Source organism: Mastigoproctus giganteus, chromosome 1, assembly GCF_048544385.1.
Source record: "Mastigoproctus giganteus isolate SK-2022 chromosome 1, ASM4854438v1, whole genome shotgun sequence".
NCBI lineage: Eukaryota > Metazoa > Arthropoda > Arachnida > Uropygi > Thelyphonidae > Mastigoproctus > Mastigoproctus giganteus.
The window spans coordinates 219,510,083-219,529,563 of NC_143575.1; the positions used below are offsets into that span (position 1 = coordinate 219,510,083).

At 37.4% G+C, this 19,481-nt stretch overlaps 1 protein-coding gene across 1 annotated transcript in view; it reads right to left on the bottom strand.

The window, feature by feature from the left end:
• The window catches only part of LOC150091531 (GTPase Era, mitochondrial), a 242,211-nt gene extending 224,266 nt beyond the window's left edge, over positions 1–17,945 (bottom strand). The window contains exon 1 of the mRNA XM_090384396.1: positions 17,858–17,945. Within this exon, the coding sequence (XP_090240522.1) occupies positions 17,858–17,939 (82 nt within the window). The 5' untranslated portion in view covers positions 17,940–17,945. The remainder of the gene's footprint in view (positions 1–17,857) is intronic.
• Positions 17,946–19,481: the final 1,536 nt, after the last annotated feature.

The following is a 19,481-nucleotide window of genomic DNA, read 5'->3' on the forward strand; positions in this document are numbered from 1 at the left end:
CCCACAGTGTGCTTGTGCATAGAGGTTATACCCAGGATTACTAACAGTCCCACCATTGTGAATGTGCAAGCAGAGGATATGGCTGTCACAGACCGTCCAGACTTCACCGAAATTGGGTCTACTTGACTTGAATGTCACCCGAATATCAGTTCCATCAGTGTTTTAGACTCCCAGGTAGCCAGTACATCTTGTCTGGCATATCTGAGAGAATGTCTGACATCCTCAAGGACCAAATATTGCTCATTGCTCTTCTTTGCAGTACTCAAGATGTGGCTTAGCCATTGTATTATACATTGGATAATCCCCTCATTATCCCTACTATAAAAATTCCTGTATATCAATGATAAAAACCCCTGAGCTGTCTGACAACCTTTCTGCACTGCTCAGAGAACTTCATATCTGACCGTAGAATTACCCCCGTCTTTTTCATTCTCCACGAAATTAACCTGCCTGTGGTACCACACAGTTGGTACATTAATCTGGAATTACTGCTATCCATATGAAGTAACTTGCATTTGCCAATATTAAAATTCAATTGCCACTTCTCAAACCATCTGCCAAATTTATCTAGATCATGTTGCATTAGCATACACATGATTAATGTGATTAACCACCCTGACAAACTGAGACATTAAGCTTCATAAGCTTTCATCAATATCATTAACAAATATAGAAAACAACAATGGGTCCAGCACCAAATCCTGGGTTATTTGGAAAATAACATTAGTCCAAGAAGAGCAGTTTTCATTAATAGACACTATTTTCACCCAAGCAAACATCCTTTATCCACAGCAGTAACTTGCTCACAGAGTTGTATAGCATTCTTTTATATATCAAAAGCAACAGTATCAAAAACTTTTCTAAAATCTATGTATACGATGTAAAAATTATTTTTTTCATCCCATTCTTTTATTAGTGTCAATCAGATTGGTCAAACAAAATCACCCATTAACAAATCCATGCTGTGACTGTAGTATAACTGTATTCCTGTCTAGCTGGCCTTGCATTAATTCTTCAACTAGTTACTATTATTTTCTCTGGAACAGAAGCCAAGCTAACAGTTCCGTAATTACGTCTTCCTTTGATCCCACTTTGTGAATTGGGGATGCACTTGCACATCTCCAGTCCTTACAGACCTCTGAATCCAAAGATGCTCTTATAATTATGACTATAGGTTTGCTTAACTCATTTGCTGCCTCCTTTAATATAATTGCATAGATCCCATCTATGCCAAATGCCTTTTTACATTTTGCTTCAACAATTTCTTCCAGTTTCCTCTCAGTTATCACAAAACCTGTAATTTAACACACTTCTGGTATCCCCATCTCTAAACAATTCCTCGTGAGTGACTGTAGATGCAAAATACCTATTGTTTGCCAGCAACCCGAGCAAGATCATTGACAGTTAAGCCATTCATGTCTATCGGGCCAATGTCATTCAACCCCTTCCTTCTAGTATTTACATAGATTTAAAAAGCCTTTGCATTCTCTGTTAGACTTCTCATAAAACACCTTAGCTTGCCTACTTTTTTGTGACTTGATTTCTACTAGTTTATGCAGGCTGTAGGCATCTGTATCACCTGATAATTTTTATGCATCCTACACACATTTTTCTTCTCTCTATGGCTACATCTCCAGTCCATATAGTCACTCCAGTTCATCTACCAACCATTTAAGTCTCAACCTTGAACAGCATCTGTTAGTTGGTATAAAAAGACTAGTAGCCTCTATGATTATATCTAGGGTGACCAACTCTCGACCAGCCAATTTTGGGATATCAACCTTAAAAAAATCGGGACACAACCAAAAAAAAAAAAAAATGAGATTTTTTCATTGGTACATCAGATTACAAAATACCTTGTAATATTAACATATTAATTTTTAAAATAGGTAGGTTGAATAAATTACATACACGTAGGTATGTAAGTAAAATGTTTATTCATTATTAGGTCAACATCAAACAATCAACAGAACATAGCCTTCTATTATTTTTTAGTCATTAGTCAATAACCATTAGTCTAAAACTAGACTGATAAAATTCCGGGAATCTAAGGCAAATAAACATTGAAGATGTAAATGGAGATTTATTTTATTTAAACTTTCTATGCACATTCACGTTATGCTAGTTAATGAATTTTAGTACGATCTATTATTATATTTTATATTATTTATTTTGAGTTATGTGATAAATTGGGACAAATGGCATCCCGCCTAGGGTTCTTTTGGGACACCTCTATAGGGAGCCGAAAATCTGGATGTCCTGCAAAATTCGGGATGGTTGGTCACCCTAATTATATCCCTGAATGCATCCCATTTAGAATTTGCTGTTGGTAAATTTATCAGTTGGTCTCACTGCATGGTATTTAAAAACTGTCTGAGACTGCCATTGTCACCTTACCCTTGCCAGTAGTTACATCTTTAAATAAATCCCATATCAATACACTGTTATCACTGCCACCTAGTGGAAATAATCAGTGTACTGATGTGGGATTTACTTACATACAATATGCATTATATCATACAGAGATTTTAAGTAGGTGACATGGGTCACAAATATGATTTTATCCTGCAGTTATGTGACACCAACCAACAGATAATTAGACTAATTCACTGCATGCGCATCCCCCCCTTCTTCAGCTTTCTTTATTATATTCTAGATGAAGAACCATATGGCAGTAATGAAAATACAGCAAAGCAAATATAATAAAAGTATAATATTTCAAAATAATAAGAAAAAAAATTCATATCACAAAGAGAAATTTTTTAAATTTATACAAATATTATTATACACCCAACTAAATACTCAAATTATTATTGTATTCACAAACTTTTTCAAAATAATATTGGTGTTATCTCAGTCAAAATCCTCTTAAAAATTTTTATCCACATATTATCCAGGGATCACATCAATTCGTTGCAAGACAATTCAATGTACATCAGTTCCGTGCACAAGACAATTCAATGTACAACAGTTCGGTGCACAAGACAATTCAATGTACAACAGTTCGATGCACAAGACAATTCAATGTACAACAGTTCGATGCACAAGACAATTCAATGTACAACAGTTCGATGCACAAGACAATTCAATGTACAACAGTTCGATGCACAAGACAATTCAATGTACAACAGTTCGATGCACAAGACAATTCAATGTACAACAGTTTGATGCACAAGACAGTTCAGTGAGTGCCATTTCACTGTGTGTGACAATTTGGTGAAAAACAATTGTTGGCCATGACAAATCGGTGAGTACCACAATTTGGTGAATTTTTTGGGTGAATTTGGTGTATATGGCAAAGCAACACAGAAAATGCAAACCTTTTACATCATGTACTGCAAATTGCGAATTTAGTAATCATGACATTGTTCTTGATATTTTATATTTTTGATGGAGTGTATGATCCAACTGTTTTTTAAAGCAGATTCTACTTTTTTTAGATCCTCTTAAAAAAAAAAAAAACTGCCATGGACAGGTTAAAATTGGGATACAAGAGTTCACACTTTACTTTCAATTCTGTAAGTTGTATTTTTTTAGAAAATACACATGGAGGGAGGAGAAGGGATTTGTTCTAGAGACCCAAAGTAAAAATCATTAATGGATGTCAGCTCTTTAATGTACACCTTCTGACGTTTGGTTTGCGACCTGCACTTTGGTTTTTATTGAAAAAAGTTATTACAGGTCGACCATCACTAATACCGCTAATTCGGACATAATTTCCGCGAACGTAATTTCAAATTTCCCGAGTCAGCGCACTGACCTGCCGCTACTGTTTTGGTGGCGTTGGTTGCAACATCAGCTGTTGGCGCGAAATCGTAAACACCGGCAAGCCATTCCCACTTATTTTTCTGCAATTATTATTATAACCTGCTCACATTTAGCTCCAGCCATAGTTCCAATGCTTAAAGGAAGTGCCTCTCATGGCGTAAAGCGCAAACCCCGTACATTGTCCATAACAGATAAAGTTGAACTTCTGAAAAAACTAGACAGCGGTGTGTCTATGAGAAGGTTAACTCTGCTTAATTGTAAATTCCAGCAATTTCTCTCACTTCCTCTTATTTTAGTCATTCCTTTTTAGATTTTTTTTTTTTTTACAACACAATATGATGGATAATACAGCGCGCTAACGAACTTGTTTTCACAAAATCTCTGCCAATACTGACACTTATTGCGACGTTTGAGAGTTTATTTTATCGCAATTAGTTTTATTGCCGCGCGTGCAATAAAAACGACCTTCGTATGTAAGCCGTAATAGCGTTACATGTATGTGGCCGACACGGCTTCTCGAGAAATAAAGTAACCCACTGGGCCACATATATGCGACATAAAAAAAAATATTTTTTTATATATATTTTAAGCGAAAAAACAGCAACCCTGACATTACAATACAGCCAGGCCTCGCATAACGTGCGTTAGATTAACGCAATTTTCAATTAACGCTATTTGAAAAATTATACCACTTTACACGATGCAAATTTCCAGTTAACGCGATCTTTTTTTTTTTTTTTTTTATGCAATAGTTGAAAAAGATTTGAATCGCGCGTTAAGCTTACCGCGAGTCGTACGGTCAATAAACAAACATTTGCCTGCTGCCCCCCTCGGTGTGTTCCATCAACCATTGGAAGAAGACGTGTTACTTGTTTGTCTCCTGCTAATAAAGTCAATGCCCACTTGCATAAAAATTCAAATTTTTAAATGAGCCAGATGAAAATGTTACCGCGAAGGGGATAACGGTAAAAGAACTAGATGAAATCTTTCGTATCGCAGAGAACCTCAAACAAAAGGTGAAGTTCTCTGCGATATTTATTTCGCCAGGGCCCAGAGAAGATTGTTGTCGGCTATCGGAAATTGATTGATGAAAAGAGAAAGTCAACACTGTTCAAATATTTCCGCAACAGTCATTTCTTCATTGTGTATTTTATGTCAGAGGTTCCCAAATTTTCTCGGTTCACGGCGCCCCTTAGTGTCTTAGTAATTTTTCAATGCGCACCCAGACCAAAAGAAATACCTAACAGTTCCGTTTAGTAGTTAGGTCCAAACAACTTAAGAATTGCTGAAACTCTGAACTACCTTGAGCTAGTAGTTCGCGCGGTGTTTCCCTCGAATATTTAAAATATTCCGCGGGGCGTTCAGTTTGGGAACCGCTGTTTTATGCAATAAACATTTAATTCCATAATTATTTTCATTATCTTTTACATTGTATACATTTAAAAAGTTATTTAAAAGATATTTTTAAAATTTTTATGGACATTCCAGAAGGTCAAGGACCAATTATAATTTTTCCTATTGATTATTATATTCGATTAACGCGTTTCCGTTTTGCGCAATGCGCACGCGGGACGAATTAATCGCGTTAATCGAGACCAGCCTGTATTTATTTTAGAATTACTAATCAAATTATTTGCTAAATATTTTTTGTCCTCTGGGGGAATTTTTTTCTGGCTTGGCAGTGAACATGTTAAAGTTAGCTGTTGTTGTCTTGTTGGGTAAACTGTATGTGCTAAAATAGCCACTGGTGATCCGGCAAACTCACTAATCCGGCACCCCACAGGTCCCAATGTTGCCGGATTAGTGATGGTCGACCTGTGGTAGGTTAGCACCTTGGATGGGTTAAGGTTAGAGACAACCTACCTATGAGAAGGACTGGTTGTGAATCTTTTTATACACAATAAATGGATAAAAAATACATTATTTTCTTTTTTATTAATTTCTTCCTGAAGATTGTGGGGATTAGAATTGGAGTCCTACACGGAATGATGCTCTGGCCCAGTGAAGCGTTTTCACCAGGGCCTGTGGCAGTTCTCAATGCTTCTGACTAAAGATTGTACGCCAAAAGACATTTAGTTAGAATTAAAGGTATTATACAATATGGATAAAGTCATGATGAAACAGGCACATAATCACTTTCCAACCTACCTATGAGAAGGACTGGTTGTGAATCTTTTTATACACAATAAATGGATAAAAAATACATTATTTTCTTTTTTATTAATTTCTGCTTTTCTACTTTCTAAGTAACCAAAATTTCTCATTACTAAACCTTTTACTTCTGATTTTGTTAATTTTTAATCTTTGTATAGTATACCAAATTGTCACACATACACCAAACTGTTGTACTTACTGAATTGTAGCCAGCAATTGTGTTTCACCAAACTGTCTCATCCACTAAATTGTCATGCACTGAACTGTCATAAAACAAATTAACATGGCCCCATTATCCATTTTTTTTTTTTTTTTTTTGCTTTTACTTATCACAGAGGCCAGTAAAACAGAAGATTTATCTTATTTGCCATTTGTTGGTTTGTAGTCTGACACAGAAATTACAGCTTTTGTTGTATTTCATTGAAACATATGGACATGTCAAGGTGGCCTGGGAAGCTTGAATATTATCTCACGCTACAATTACATTTTTTCTCCATAAGTTAGCGTAGGTTCTATTTATACTACACCATGCTATCTTGCAACCTCATTATCAACTGAAGAAATAATAGGCATAAATTTAAATCAGTACAACTCAACAAGCAGTATAAGATATGCAGTACATATCTCATGGCCAAAAGTGATTTTATGATTTTTTTTTCTTATAATTTTTATTAACAATTTTTTTTGTAATCCAAGCAAGGATACCCCTATTGCTTTCCTAACTTCAGGAGCAGTGCACATCAACATACCTCCCTTTTCAAAATTGACAAAAATAATTCAAAGTAGTTCACTTTTTGTCACCACTTTGTATTTCTAATCTACTCTAAACAATTTATTCTTTTAAATTTTTTAAAATTGTAAATGTTTATTATGTTAAAATTTTTTTTAAATAAAATTACCCACAGGTGCCCTTTGCAAAAGTTGTATTCACCAAGAAAAGTTCTGCATTAAATGAAACTCATACAAACTCTGGGGGCTCACATCTGGTGAGTAAGGGCTTGGCACACCCAGGGTCCTGAGCTGGATATCATCATTCTTCCCTTTCTCTGTGATTCCTTCTACTTTTGACTCTCTCTCTCTCTCTCTCTCTCTCTCTCTCAGGGTTACTCAGGAACATTTTTTTTCCCTGGTGCAGCATAAGCCTCAGGCTTCCTTGCATCATATGGATATTAATAATAATAATAATAAATAAGTGAACACAGTTTATGAATATCATTGGCACTGTGCCAAAAATGATCATATTGTTAATATTCATTAAAAAGTATGTTTGCTGCCTGATACCATAATTAAACACTCAGCATATTTAAAGGGTGCCTAATGCAGGACTATGGTTGCCATTTTAATTTTTTTTTTTATGACAATATTTCTTTATTTCTGACATGATTAATTATGCATATAAAAAAAAATAAAGACATTGATCAAAACACACTAAAACTGACAATTCGTGTCCATTAAGGTATCCTACGGACACAAAGTGTCTGTAGATATTTTTTAGATTGGCACCAACATGCTTAGATGAAACTTTTTTTTTTTTATTACCCACTGGTCTTATGTTTTATGACAGGTCAGTTTTTTGATCCATCAAAGCATATATAATCCTTTACATATGCTGTAATGGATCAAAAGCATGCAATCATGCTTTTGATCAAGTGCTCTAAAAATTAAAAACCTTCCATTACATGTGCCCCAAGAGGAATAAATATGCCAGCATGGCATCTGTGAGGGACCTTCTTTTGGTTAAATTTAAAACATATATATTTTTTGCTTTTTTTACTGTGTTCTCTTAAACATGATCTGCTAAACTCAACTTTGAAATATCATACAAAAATAAATGACAGAAACTGATAATAATAAAGTTTTATCATATTTTTAAGGTCACTCATCACCCCAAATTGAAAAACAGTGCGAATGTGTCTGTATTTGCAAAGGATCATCTGCTCAGAATGCAAGTTGATGTTAACACAGCACCAGTACAGTGTGCAGGATGCTTCATGATATATGTTACCACATTCATGCAGCCATGGACAAGCCACTAATCACCCCAATTAATGCCAGACACTGTCTAGCTTGGTGTAAGGCCCGACACTCTTGGATGAAGACCAATAGAATGCTGTGCTTTGGAGTGACAAGTCAGTTTACCAGTCTCGTGGTAAACTCGGAGAAAGCTACCTGCAAGACGTCATCCCAATGAAGTTTGGGGCGTCTCCGTAGCCAGGTGAGCAGGAGCAGCAGTGCGTAGCACACAATTCTTGATTAGACAGGGGTTCGAGCCAGTGACCACCAAATACGGAGGATGCGGAAAGGTCAAGGAATGACCACCGAATATCCCCGGAGCAATATGGCCTTAGTTGCTAATGCTCCTAAAAAAAACAAATAACAATAACAAACTAAGTTTGGCAGAGGCAGCGGGATTGCTTTCATGGTTTGGCCTGTGACCATGGGTTGTTTTGGACAAAACCACGGATTCCACGGTTCATCTAGATGTCCTGGATGATAATGTTAATTAGATTGTAGCAGCACATAAGGAAGGCCCATACCTATATTAGCAGGACAATTCCTCATGCCATACTCCTCACACTGTGATGGACTGGTTTGAAGGCACAAGCATCAAAAAGTTGGACTGACGAGCCCATAGCCTTGCCCTCAATCCCAGTGCCCCTTTACTAAAGGATATATATATATATATATATATATTTTATTTTTTTTTTTTTTTTTCATGATTTGTAAAATTTGGCACCCCTTAAACAGTGGCACCTCAGGCAGGGCCCTGCTAGCCCATACCTTAATCCAGCACTGGGTGTCTGGATATTAACATTCACAGTGTGTATGTGTGTGCGCACGGACTTGATGACAACAGATTAGCCGAGTGGCATAAGACACTGCAGGACTTAACTTAGAGATAGGTAGGAATAATTCATTATGGAAATATCATAATCATTTGCACCCATCACTACTAAAAAGGTTTTGACCACATATACACATTGTCACCTTTTTTTTTTCTCATATTAGTACAGTAGACTGTCGAAGTAATGGCACCCTAAATAATGGATCATTAGAGTTAACGGCACACTGAGATTGGATGTTTACATACAGCGCGGATGTCTTGCAGTGCCGAAAAAAGAAAACGTCTAGTCACGTGATTACTGCATTTGTTTACGTTCGCCATTTTGAAAGTGAATTCTGTACTGATATCACAGACTATACCCATGTTTTACATTTATTTTAACTTAAAAATCCCTCATTATGGCTCCTAAAGTTAATAAACCTCATACAGAGAAGAACAACATTAAAGCTTAGTGACAAACTTGATATAATCCAGACTATTACATTAGAGTCATCCTAATGTAATAGTCTGGATATATGATTGAACAAAAGTTCATTCATATATCCATTTGTATTGTGTCTGTAAATTGCGTGTATTCTCTGGTCAATTTTCCTGTTTTGCTGAACAAAAAACCCCCAGTTTCTGGGGGGAAAAACCTTGTTTTCTACCTCTGAGACCGACTAACTCAGCCATGGAGTGAAAAAGGCCCATAAAAGTTCCTCACGTTATCAACAAGATTCGAACCTGATCCTTTTTAAACCTGGTGCGGGGAGGACGGTGACGATACCAATGTGCTACCTGCACAGACTAAATTTGATATACTAAAAAAAATAGAATGGGACGTAAGTAAGAATGCATTAATGGTAGAATATTGGATCATCAACGTGTTTATGTTTCTTTATGTATATAATATCGGTGTAGATACACCATAGATAACTCTTAAGAAACTATGATGGTCGTGTGGGAGGCATCATCTGCTCTGCATCTCATATTGTGCTCTTCCTTCACAACGAGTTGCCATGGTATTGCACTACCTCAAATAAGTAACGCTTCACTAATAGAGAAGACTCTGTTACTTATTCTCAGTGAGTACCACCACTCAAATGGCACCATTTCAAAGGTATTTGTATATGTGTAGGATAATAACTCTACCATCCACTTGTCCCCATTAGACTTAGAAGGCCAAAAAGTAGAGGTGAAAGTTAAAGCAGAAGTGGAAGAAGAAAAGAAACAGTGTAGAAGAATGAAAGGGACAGAACTCCTTCAACTCACATCACTCAAAAACTAATTCCTTGAATAGGGAATGCTTCCCCAGCAGAGAAGACTGTTGTTACCTATTCTCAGAAACGCTGTGAATATCAGGCTTCCCCTGATGACACCATTTCAAATCTATTGGCCTATCATTGGTGGGCAATACCAGGGCAGGTACCCTGGTATTGCAGACATGACAACCCAGTTGTGAAGATAATCACACAATATGAGAGATGCCAAAAGGTTTATATGATAATATTTAAAAATAACTAAATGCACAAAGCATAATATGTTAAGAGTAAGAGTTAATATCTATATAATTACCCCAGGGGTTCACATCTGGTGAGTATGGGCTTGGCAAACCCAGGGTCCTGACTCTCTCTCTCTCTCTCTCTCTCTCTCTCTCTCTCTCTCTCTCTCTCTCTCTCAGGGTAATGGAAAATTTTTTTTTTTGGCTGGTGCAGCATATGCCTCAGGCTTATAATATCGGTGTAGATACACCATAGATAACTCTTAAGAAACTATGATGGTAGTGTGGGAGACATCATTTGCTCTGTATCTCGTATTGTGCTCTTCCTTCACAATGAGTTGCCATGGCACTGCACTACCTACCCACCCACCGATGATAGGCCAATAGCTTTGAAATGGTGCCATCTGGGTGGTGGTACTCACTGAGAATAAGTAACTATAGTCTTCTCTATAAGTGAAGTGTTACTTATTCGAGGTAGTGCAATACCATGGCAACTCGTTGTGAAGGAAGAGCATAATATGAGATTCAAAGCAAATGATGCCTCCCACACTACCATCATAGTTTCTTAAGAGTTATCTATGGTGTATCTACACCAATATTATATAAATATTAAACTCTTACTCTTAAGGTATTATGCCTTGTGCATTTAGTTATTTTTAAGTTTCTTTATGTGCAGTTAATAAAATTGCATTCTTAATCTCTCTATTTCTTATTTAGCCTCATTATTTTTGCATTAAATATATTAAAAATAAAACTTTCTAGATAACAGAAAAATCAAAATAACAGCACCTTGAATGCCCAAAGTTCCCATTATTCTGTAAGTCTACTGCAATACTATTCACCATATAATGCAAAGAAGCAACAGGCTTTTGCTGCACTGGCAAAAAAAAAAAAAAACCAACCAAGTAGATAAGGAAACACAAAATATATGCTTCCCTCCTCACACAGGAAAGTATCCAGTTGACCTTGGAACTTATTCAAACTATCGGCCTCAACTACCTGTGACAGCAATTTGTTCCAGCTAAAGAAAACTTCCTACAATCTAATCTAAACCTCAAACCCTGTAATTTTAATTTATGATCCCTAGTTCTAGAATTCTTTAGAACAAGAATTCCACCATCATTCATTATACTAATCCCTCTCAGAGCCTTATAAACCTCAATCATGTCACCTCTGAGGTGCCTGGTTATTAATTCAACTGATTTTTTAATTCAACTCCACCAATTGTATAATTTATTTGTAGGTTGCTATTCCCCAAGTCTAAGATCTTGTATTTAGCAGAATTAAAACATAGTTGCCACTTTTCTGAAGTCTGTTCAAGTCATCCTGAAAGAATGCTGTTTGGCACTAATCATTAACAACTCTGCCAATCTTTATGTCATCCGAAAATTTTGACATTATGCCTTCCATCCCTTTGTCGATATCATTTATGAAAATGAGAAACATGTGGTCCAAGAACTGATGCTTGAGGGACCCCACTCCATTAATCAAAAGCCTTTGCCGCCTGCTCTGCAGCCACCCAGAAAAAATCCCTCTTAGAATCTTACAGTAATCCCAACCTGTTCAAGCTTATACAGTAACCTCTCTTGAGGGACCGAGTCAAATGCTTTGCTAAAATCCAAATAAATTGTTCCCTAAATCTAGTTCATGAGTAACGGTGTCAAAATAGCCTACTACTTAATTAAGTATGATTTAACCTTAAAGCCATGTTGTGTGTCCTTCAGAATGCCATATCTATCTAAATGTTCCTGGATTGCACTCTTAATCACTGCCTCTAAGATTTTTTTCTACCATTAATGTCAGACAAATCGATCTGTAGTTACCAACTTCACATTTAGAAACTGCTTTCTAAATAATTTTTATATATTGGTGATACGTTGGCACTTCTCCAATCCAATCTTCCCCCCCCCCCCCCAAGTCCAAAGGTGCCCTCATAATTAACCTCAATGGTTCAATAAACTCCCTCATGCTCTCAATCAAAACTACACGGTATATGCCATCAACTCTGGAAGCCTTACTTGCCTTCATGCCCAAAAGGTTTTCTAATAAACATCATCTGTTATTATGAAACCACTAATTTCATATAGCTCAGCCTCACTCGCAGCCTCTTCTCAGCACGAAGCTCCAGTAAAGACCGATCTGATCTGATTAGCTTTCTTCTTCATTGTATTCACATATATGAAAAATTGATTGTACTTTTCTTTGCACCCTTAGCCAATGCTTTCTCATATGCAGCCTTGGTCTCCCTAACCTTATTTGTGGTACTATTACAGATCAACTTGTTGTGGGCTTCGGTACTTTTCATCACTATGTAACTGTCCCATGCTACCTTTTTCTGCTCAATTTGACAGGCCAGCTCTACAGTCACCCAGAATGAAAAGGACCTGGGGGTAATTGTGCAGGTAGATATGAAGTTTTCTGAGCAGTGCAGACAGTTTGCAAGAGTAGCTCATGGTGTCATGTCAATGATATACAGGAATTTTTCTAGTAGGGATAAGGAGGTGATTATCCCCTTGTATAAGGCAATGGTTAGGCCAAACCTTCAGTACTGTATACAGGTCTGGAAGCCTTGTTTTAAGAAGGCTGTAGAGCTGCTGGAACGAGTACGGAGAAGGTCAACAAGATTAGCGAATGGAACAAAGGGTTGTTCTTACTAAAAAAGGCTTAAGTTTTGCAAATTATAGTGTCTGGAGACTAGTCACCTGTGAGGTGATCTGATAATAGTAGTAATAGTAATAGAGGTATGTGATGCAAGAAAGCAAGCATATGAGCTTATGTATTACCCAAAAAAAATAAAACAATTTGACACAACCATCCTCTCTAACAGTTTGTCCAGTTCCTACTTGAATTTATTTAAGCTATCAACTTCCACAACGACAGATGGAAGTTTGTTGCAGCAATTAACCACCCAGTGGCTAAAGGCAAATTTCTGCACATCTATTCTACAACTGTCTTTCCTCAATTTTAATTTATGCCACCTTATGTTTGCAATCTGAGCAAGAAAGAATCCTCAGAATTCAGTGTGCTCAACCCATTCAAGGCCTTATACACCTCAATCAGATCACCTTGCAGGTGCCCAGCTGCTGCAATTTGCAGAGCTTATGACTCTCTTGGAGAATGAAGAGAACCCCCTTCATTCTCCTCACCAATCTTGTTGCCTTTCTCTGTATACGCTCAATCAAATCTACATCCTTCTTAAAATAAGGTATCCAGACTTATACACAGTACTCAAGGAGTGGCCTAACCATTGCCTTATAAAAAGGGATAATCACCTCCTTTGCCCTGCTAGCAAAATTTCTGTATATCATTGACAAAACCCCATGACCTGCTCTTGCAGTCTGTCTGCATTGCTCAGAAAACTTCTGACTACACAATTATTCCCAGGTCTTTTTCCATTTTCTACCACCCTAAGTGTAGTACCACACAGTTGGTATGTTCTACCCATATGCAGTACTTTGAATTTGTCAATGTTAAACTTTAGTTGCCACTTCTCAGCCCAAATGCCCAAATTTTCTAGATCCTGTTGCAGTAGCACACTGACATTACTGTCATTAACAACCCTGCCAACCTTTGTATCATCTGCAAACTTCGACACTAAACCTGATATACCTTCATCAATATCATTGATAAATATACAAAACAACAGCGGACCCAAAACTGAACTACTGTGGGACTTCACTACTGTCTTCTCCTACTCAACCAACCTTTTATTCATTGTAGCAAGTTACATTTAAAAACCATTCTGCTTCAATTTGTACAGTAGTCTTCCATGTGAAACAGTGTCAAATGCTTTCCTGAAATCCAAGTATATGATATCAAAATTATTTTTTGCTTCCAGTTCCTTTGTAACCACATCATAGTATCCAATCAGATTTGTCAGACAAGATTTTTTCTTAACAAACCCATGCTGTCTGAATTATTGCTGCAGTATTGTTTAGATGATCCTGCAATGCATCTTTAACCAGTGACTCCATTTTTTTACCCAGAACAGAAGTTAAACTAACTGGTCTGTAATTACTCATGTCACCCTTCGATCCCCCTTTGTGAATTTGGGTTACATTTACAGATCTGCAGTCCATGAGGATGTCCCCTAAGTCCAAAGATGCTCTCATAATTATGGCTAAGAGTTTGCTTAGTTCCTTTGCCACCTCCTTTAATATAACTGGATAGATCCCATTCACCCCAGGTGCCTTTCTTATGTTTAACTTCAACAATTTCTCCTCCACTCTGTGCTTAGTTATTACAAAATCATTAAGCACCCTGTTCCAATTTGATAAACATCTGGCATTTTCCTTCCTTAATACCTCCTCATGTGTGAATGTAGATGCAAAATACTCATTCACTTTGTTTGCTATCTGAGCAGGATCATCAACAGTCGAATCATCGATATCAAGTGAACCAATCTGATTCATCCCTTTCCTTTTAGAGTTTATATAAATAGAGAAATCCTTGCTGTTTTTCTTAGAATCCTTTGCCAAAGATTTCTCATAATCTGCCTTTGCTTGCATAATCTCCTTTGTGACTTGATTACAGACTAGCTTATATCTGTCATAGGCTTTTGTGTCACCTGAAAATTTATGTGCATCCCGTGCATTTTTCTTCTCTGCCAAGAGTCTCATTAGTTCATTTGACAACATTTAGGCCTAAACCTTGAACAATATTTCTTAATAGGTATGAAAAGTCTAGTAGCTTCCATAATTAATTTCTTGAATGCTTCCCACTTAGAATTTGCTGTTGATAACATCATCAGTTGGTCCCACTGTACAGAATTTAAAAATTGTCTGAGACCACTGTAGTCGCCTTTACGGAAGCAAAAACCCTTTCCTTTACCCCTGATGGTAATTATATCTTTAAGTAAATCCTGGCACCTCCGTAGCCAGGTGGGCAGGAGCACCAGTGTGTAGCACACGCTTCTTGATTAGACCAGGGTTCGAGCCTGTGACCACCAAATACGGAGGATGCGGAAAGGTCAGGGAATGACCACCGCATATCCCTGGAGCAATATGACCTTAGTTGCTAATACTCCTAAAGCCCAAATAACAACAACAACAAGTAAATCCCACATCAGTACACTGTGATCACTGCCACCTAGTGGTTCCTTTATCTGCAAATTCTTAATACACAAATGATCACTGCTGATAACAAAATCAAGAGTATTACCCTCTCTGGTTAAGGTGTATAAAGCCTTGAATTGTTTGAGCATGCTCAATGCTGATGGGATTTTTCCTCTTGCACAGAATAATCGCCTCGAAGGGCATAAATTCAAATTGAGGAAAGACAGTTGTAGAGTAGATGTGTGGAAGTTTGCCTTTAGCCAACGGGTGGCTGATTGTTGGAACAAACTTCCAGCAATCAGCCACCCGCTATCAGCTTCTACTTGTTGTAGAAGCTGATAGCTTAAATAAATTCAGGGTGGAAACTAGACAAACATTTGGAGCGAGTGGATGGGTGAAATGAGAAGGGTTTTCCCCCCCCTTTGGCTTTTTTTTCCAAGCTTATATAAGCTTGCTTTCTTGCATCATGTGCCTTTACTAATGCTAATGCTAATTTCAGCATCCTCCTCCTGCAATATCTTCTTAAAAGTTATGTATGCATTCATGGCATTTGTCATTTTTGTTTTAAAAGCATTCCATAATTCTAATGCATTCGCCATCCCTCGGCAATCTGCCAAATTAACAGATGACATATAGCGCCTTAAACTATGTCAAAGTCCCCTTTTCTGAATCTAAAACCCGCACCTTTACTTACTGCACCATCTTTCTTCAACTACCAACCGACGATTGTTGATCACTTCCTGAGAATGGTTCCTGTACTACAAAGTAGTAGTGGCATGTGATGCAAGCTAGTGGTTCCTTTATCTACAAATTCTTAATACATGAATGATCACTGCTGATAACCAGATCAAGAATATTACCCTATCTGGTTGCCTTTCGAATATGCTGCTGCAGAAAACAATCATTCAATAAATCCACAAAAGTCTTACTAGTGTGTGAGTGACCAACCCACAATATCTAGGAAGTTAAAATCTCCCATTATAAGACATTCTGATTTACTAGCCCACTATTTCTCTGTACAACTGTTCATTGCACTCATTCGAGTCATTAGGCCTATAACACACCTACTCTTATTTTTACTTTCGCAGTGCTTATATCACACCAAACTGACTCAACAGTGCACTGTTCATCTATATCAACTGGATGCACTTCTAATAGTAGTAGTGGCATGTGATGCAATAAAGCACAATTACTCAAGTCTTTTTCATTTTCTACCACCTTAAGCATAGTACCACACAGTTGGTACGTTTCTCTGGGGTTACTTCTACCCATGTGCAGTACTTTGCATTTGTCAAGGTTAAACTTCAGTTGCCACTTCTTAGCCCATCTGCCCAAATTATCTAGATCCTGTTGCAGTAGCACACTGCCATTACTGTCATTAACAACCATGCCAACCTTTGTATCATCTGCAAACTTCGACACCAAGCCTGATATACCTTCATCAATATCACTGATGAATATACAAAACAACAGAGGACCCAACATAGAATCCTGTGGGACTCCACTAATAACATTAGTCCACGAAGAGCAGCACCCATTAATTACCACCCTCTGTCTTCTTCCACTCAACCATCCTTTTATCCATTGTAGCAATTACCCTTAATACCATTCTGCTCCAATTTGTACAATAGTCTTCCATGTACAACAGTGTCAAAAGCTTTCCTGATTTTCTTTTGATTTTATGTTTTTCTTAATTAACAGCATAACACCTCCTCCCTTCCTATCCTGTCTATCCTTTCTGTTCGCATTGTACTCCCCAAATTCCAGTTCTGCATTCCTTATATCTGTGTGACACCAAGTCTCTGCTAACCCAACAATATCCGCCTTTGATGTCTTGACCAACACTTCAAATTCATGAAATTTATTTACTATACTTCTAACATTGGTATACATGTACCTATCCTTATTATTAGTTACTCCAACACATCCCATATACCCACCTGTTTCATTCACGATGCCTGCCATCAGTCCCTGAACCCCCCAGCACCCCTCGCTCCAGGTCGCTACTCATTCTAATAGAAGTTAAAATGTAGCATGTTTCCTATTCATTTTGTCCTTTTCATTTTTAAGTTTTGGTTACCTTTCAATATTAATATTTTGCATAACTAAGGTATTTTTAAAATGCAAGACATTTGATTCGCATCCGGGCGTATTTTCATTGTAATTTTCAGAAATATTAACCACACAACTTTGCATTTTGACAGGAAAAAAATGATCAAATCTATTTTCTGGAGTGCTGTCGAATATCTTTCAAGCATGGTAATTCAATAAAACAAATAAAATAAACTGCAGAAAACTTCACAAATCACCATATCACACGTTTATAAACTCGCCATTCTCCCGCAAAAGTTACGTAATCACACTACCAATCAGCACTGATAAAGCTACTTGCAACCCCCCCACTCTCTCCTACTCTGTAGTAACTACTCTGTGCCCTAGGGAAAACTATCAGTCTTCCTGAGGTCGGGGGAAGAATAATGACTATCAGTGAGGTAAAACATTTTCAACAGAAATATTACTTTCAAAGTTCATTACATATTTTCACCGCATACTTACTGAAAGGCCTGGACTCTGTACGTAGAATATATTTAAAATTTGAAACCAAAGAGTCGTAAAAACAGAACGTTAATGTCATCATATAACCAAAAAATTTAAAAAGGAATAGCGCCCTCCTGTTTGTTTTGTTCTCAAGAACATGGGAGTTTCACATATACACTCCCACCTAAAAGTGTAGAATCACGTTTAATTTTTCTTAATTTTCAAAGCTTTTATTAAAATAGGATCAACTTACTTACTAATTTTTATTAAAATATTTTCTATTATATATAAAAATCAAAAAAACCTTGAATAATATTTAAAAAATTTCTAGAATATAGGACAGTAAACCAGAAAGGAGTAGAAGACTCCTGAATGTGGTAGAACATTATAGAAGATTCCGGAATGTAGTATAAATCTTGCACAGTCGAATCGAGTTAATACAAAGTGCAAGGACCTAAATTTTCACGTTTTGTAATAGCAAGGTTTGTACTGACGAGGTAGTAGTAGTAGTAGTGGCATGTGATGCAAGAAAGCAAGTGTATGAGCTTATGCAGCATCAGCCAAAAAAAAAAAAAAAAAAATCACACCATTCCCTCCAAATGCCTGTCCAGTTCCTCCTTAAATTTATTCAACCTATCAACTTCCACAACGACAAATGGAAGTTTGTTCCAGCAATTAACCACCCGCTGGCTAAAGGCAAATTTCCGCACATCTATTCTACATCTGTCCTTTCTTAATTTGAATTTATGCCCCCTTAGGTTCGTAATCTGAACAAGTGGAAGGATCCCATCAGAATTCAGCGCGCTCAACCCATTCAAGGCCTTATACACGTCAATCAGATCACCGTGCAGGTGCCTAGTCTCCAGCCACTGCAATTTGCAGAACTTGAGCCACTCTTGATAAGAGGATCCCTTCATTCCCTTCACCAATCTTGTTGCCCTTCTCTGTACCCGCTCAAGTAAATCTACATCCTTCCTAAAATGAGGCCTCCAGACCTGTACGCAGTACTCAAGGCGTGGGCTGACCGTTGCCTTATACAGAGGGATAATCACCTCCTTTTCCCTGCTAGCAAAATTCCTATATATCATTGACAAAACCCCATCACCTGCCCTGGCAGCCTGTCTGCATTGCTCAGAAAACTTCATATCTGACTGCACAATTACTCCCAGGTGTTTTTCATTTTCTACCACCTTAAGTGTAGTACCACGCAGTTGGTACATTTCTCTGGGGTTACTTCTACCCATATACAGTACTTTGCATTTGTCAAGGTTAAATTTCAGTTGCCACTTCTTAGCCCATCTGCCCAAATTATCTAGATCCTGTTGCAGTATCTGCCATTACTGTCATTAACAACCCTGCCAACCTTTGTATCATCTCCAAACTTCGACATTAAGCCTGATATACCTTCATCAATATCATTGATAAATATACAAAACAGTGGATCTAACACCGAACCCTGTGGGACTCGCTAATAACATTAGTCCAAGAAGAGCAGCACCCATTGATTACCACCCTCTGTCTTCTCCCACTAAACCATCCTTTTATCCATTGTAGCAACTTACCCTTAATACCATTCTGTTCCAATTTGTACAATAGTCTTCCCATGCGCAACAGTGTCAAAAGCTTTCCTGAAATCCAAATA